This window comes from Gopherus evgoodei, unplaced genomic scaffold, assembly GCF_007399415.2.
Source record: "Gopherus evgoodei ecotype Sinaloan lineage unplaced genomic scaffold, rGopEvg1_v1.p scaffold_49_arrow_ctg1, whole genome shotgun sequence".
In the NCBI taxonomy this organism is placed as follows: Eukaryota; Metazoa; Chordata; order Testudines; family Testudinidae; genus Gopherus; species Gopherus evgoodei.
The window spans coordinates 1110923-1112806 of record NW_022060070.1 but is presented as its reverse complement, the minus strand read 5'-3'; the positions used below and the strand labels follow the sequence as shown (position 1 = coordinate 1112806).

General features: G+C 49.2%; 1 protein-coding gene across 1 annotated transcript; it reads right to left on the bottom strand.

Moving 5' to 3' along the window:
* Positions 1 to 433: 433 nt before the first annotated feature.
* On the bottom strand, positions 434 to 1180 carry LOC115643012 (olfactory receptor 52R1-like). Its single transcript, XM_030546762.1, has one exon. The coding sequence runs from the start codon at positions 1178 to 1180 to the stop codon at positions 434 to 436; it is 747 nt and encodes a 248-aa protein (XP_030402622.1).
* Between the last annotated feature and the right edge of the window lie 704 nt (positions 1181 to 1884).

Genomic DNA, 1884 nt, shown 5'->3' with positions numbered 1-1884 from the left:
GATGGATGGCAGGAGAGAGATCACTTGATCATTGCCTGTTAGGTTCACTCCCTCTGGGGCACCTGGCATTGGCCACTGTCGGAAGACAGGATACTGGGCTGGATGGACCTTTGGTCTGAACCCGTGTAGCTGTTCTTATGTTCTTAAGTGAGCAGAACTTTGGGGGAATAGGTGGGGCAAGGGGCAGAGCCTTGAGAGAATAGTAAGAGAGGGTGCAGGAGACTCAAGAGTTCAGTTACCAAATACTGAAAGGTGGAAACCCTATGTGTTAATGAACTGTACCCAGACTGATTCCAAAGCTGACAATACACAGTAAGGTCAGGAAAGGTTTTAATGTCTCTCTGATTGCCCAGTAAGTGATTCAGGGAAGAGGGCACAGCACCTGTCACCAGCCATCTCTGCACAGACTCAGTCAGAGAGTCAGGATAAAACTTTAAGTCCGTTTATGAGTAAAGAGCCAGAGCACCCTGCCCCAGATCCGTTTGGTCCTCACCCCATAGATGATGGGGTTCAGCATGGAGGGCATCAAGTAGTACACATTGACTATGAGAACGTGGAAATGCAGGGGCACATTCTGGTGAAACCGGTCAGAGAGAGAGAAGAATAGACCTGGGATGTAAAAGACTAAGATGGAACATAAGTGGAAGCTGCAGGTCCCCAAAGTCTTGAGACAAGCATCCTTTGTGGGGAGGGAGAAGATGGCCCTGAGGATCTGAGTATAGGACAAAATAATAAAAATGACATCTAGACCCATCACACAGAATAGTACAAAGAGGCCATAGTAACTGCTGATGCGGATGTCGACACAGGCCAGCTTCAGTACGGCCATGTGGCCACAGTATGGCTGAGGGATGACGTTGGTTCTGCAATATGGCCACCGCCTCAACAGGAAGGGGTAGGGTAATACGAGCATGCTGCCACGCAGCACCATGGCCAGGCTGATCTTAGCCACCACAGGGTTTGTCAGTGTGGTTGCATGTCTCAGGGGATCACAAATGGCCACATAGCAATCAAAAGCCATGGCCACGAAGATTCCTGACTCTATCACTGAGAAGGAGTGAAAGACATACAGCTGGGTGAGGCAGGCACTGAAACTGATCTCCCTAGCACTGAACCAGAAGAGGCTCAGCATTTTGGGCAGGATGGACGTAGACACGACCAGATCGGTGATGGCCAGCATGCAGAGGAAATAGTATATGAGGCCATGGATGGCTCAGCTCCATCTTCACAATGAACAGGATGGTGAAGTTCCCCAAGATGGCTATGACGGTGCAGAAGGGGATGGAGATCCAGATGTGGGCTTCCTCCAGGCCAGGAATTCCCAGTAGGATGAAGGTGGAGGGGTTGCTGAACCTGGTTGTGTTGGAATCTGACATGAGAGCCCAAAGTCTAGATTGATGGTCGCAAAACGAATGCCTGGATGGATAGACAGTGTTAATGTGGGCAGTCACCTTTTGTCTTCATTGAGTTTATTGTTCATTGTGCCTTTATCCTCACACACAACTATTTCAAATTTAATGACAATATATATCTCCAGATCAGTGGCACAACTATGGGCACCCGCATAGCCCCACAATATGCCAATATCTTTATGGCCGACTTGGAACAACGCTTCCTCAGCTCTCGTCCACTCATGCCCCTTCTCTACCTACGCTACATTGATGACATCTTCGTCATCTGGACCCATGGGAAGGAGTCTTTGGAAAAATTCCACCACGATTTCCACAGCTTCCACCCCACCATCAACCTCAGCCTGGACCAATCTACATGGGAGGTCCACTTCCTGGACACCACGGTGAAAATAAGTGATGGTCACATTACCACCACCCTATACCGAAAACCTAACAACCACTATGCCTACCTTCATGCCTCCAGCTTCCATCC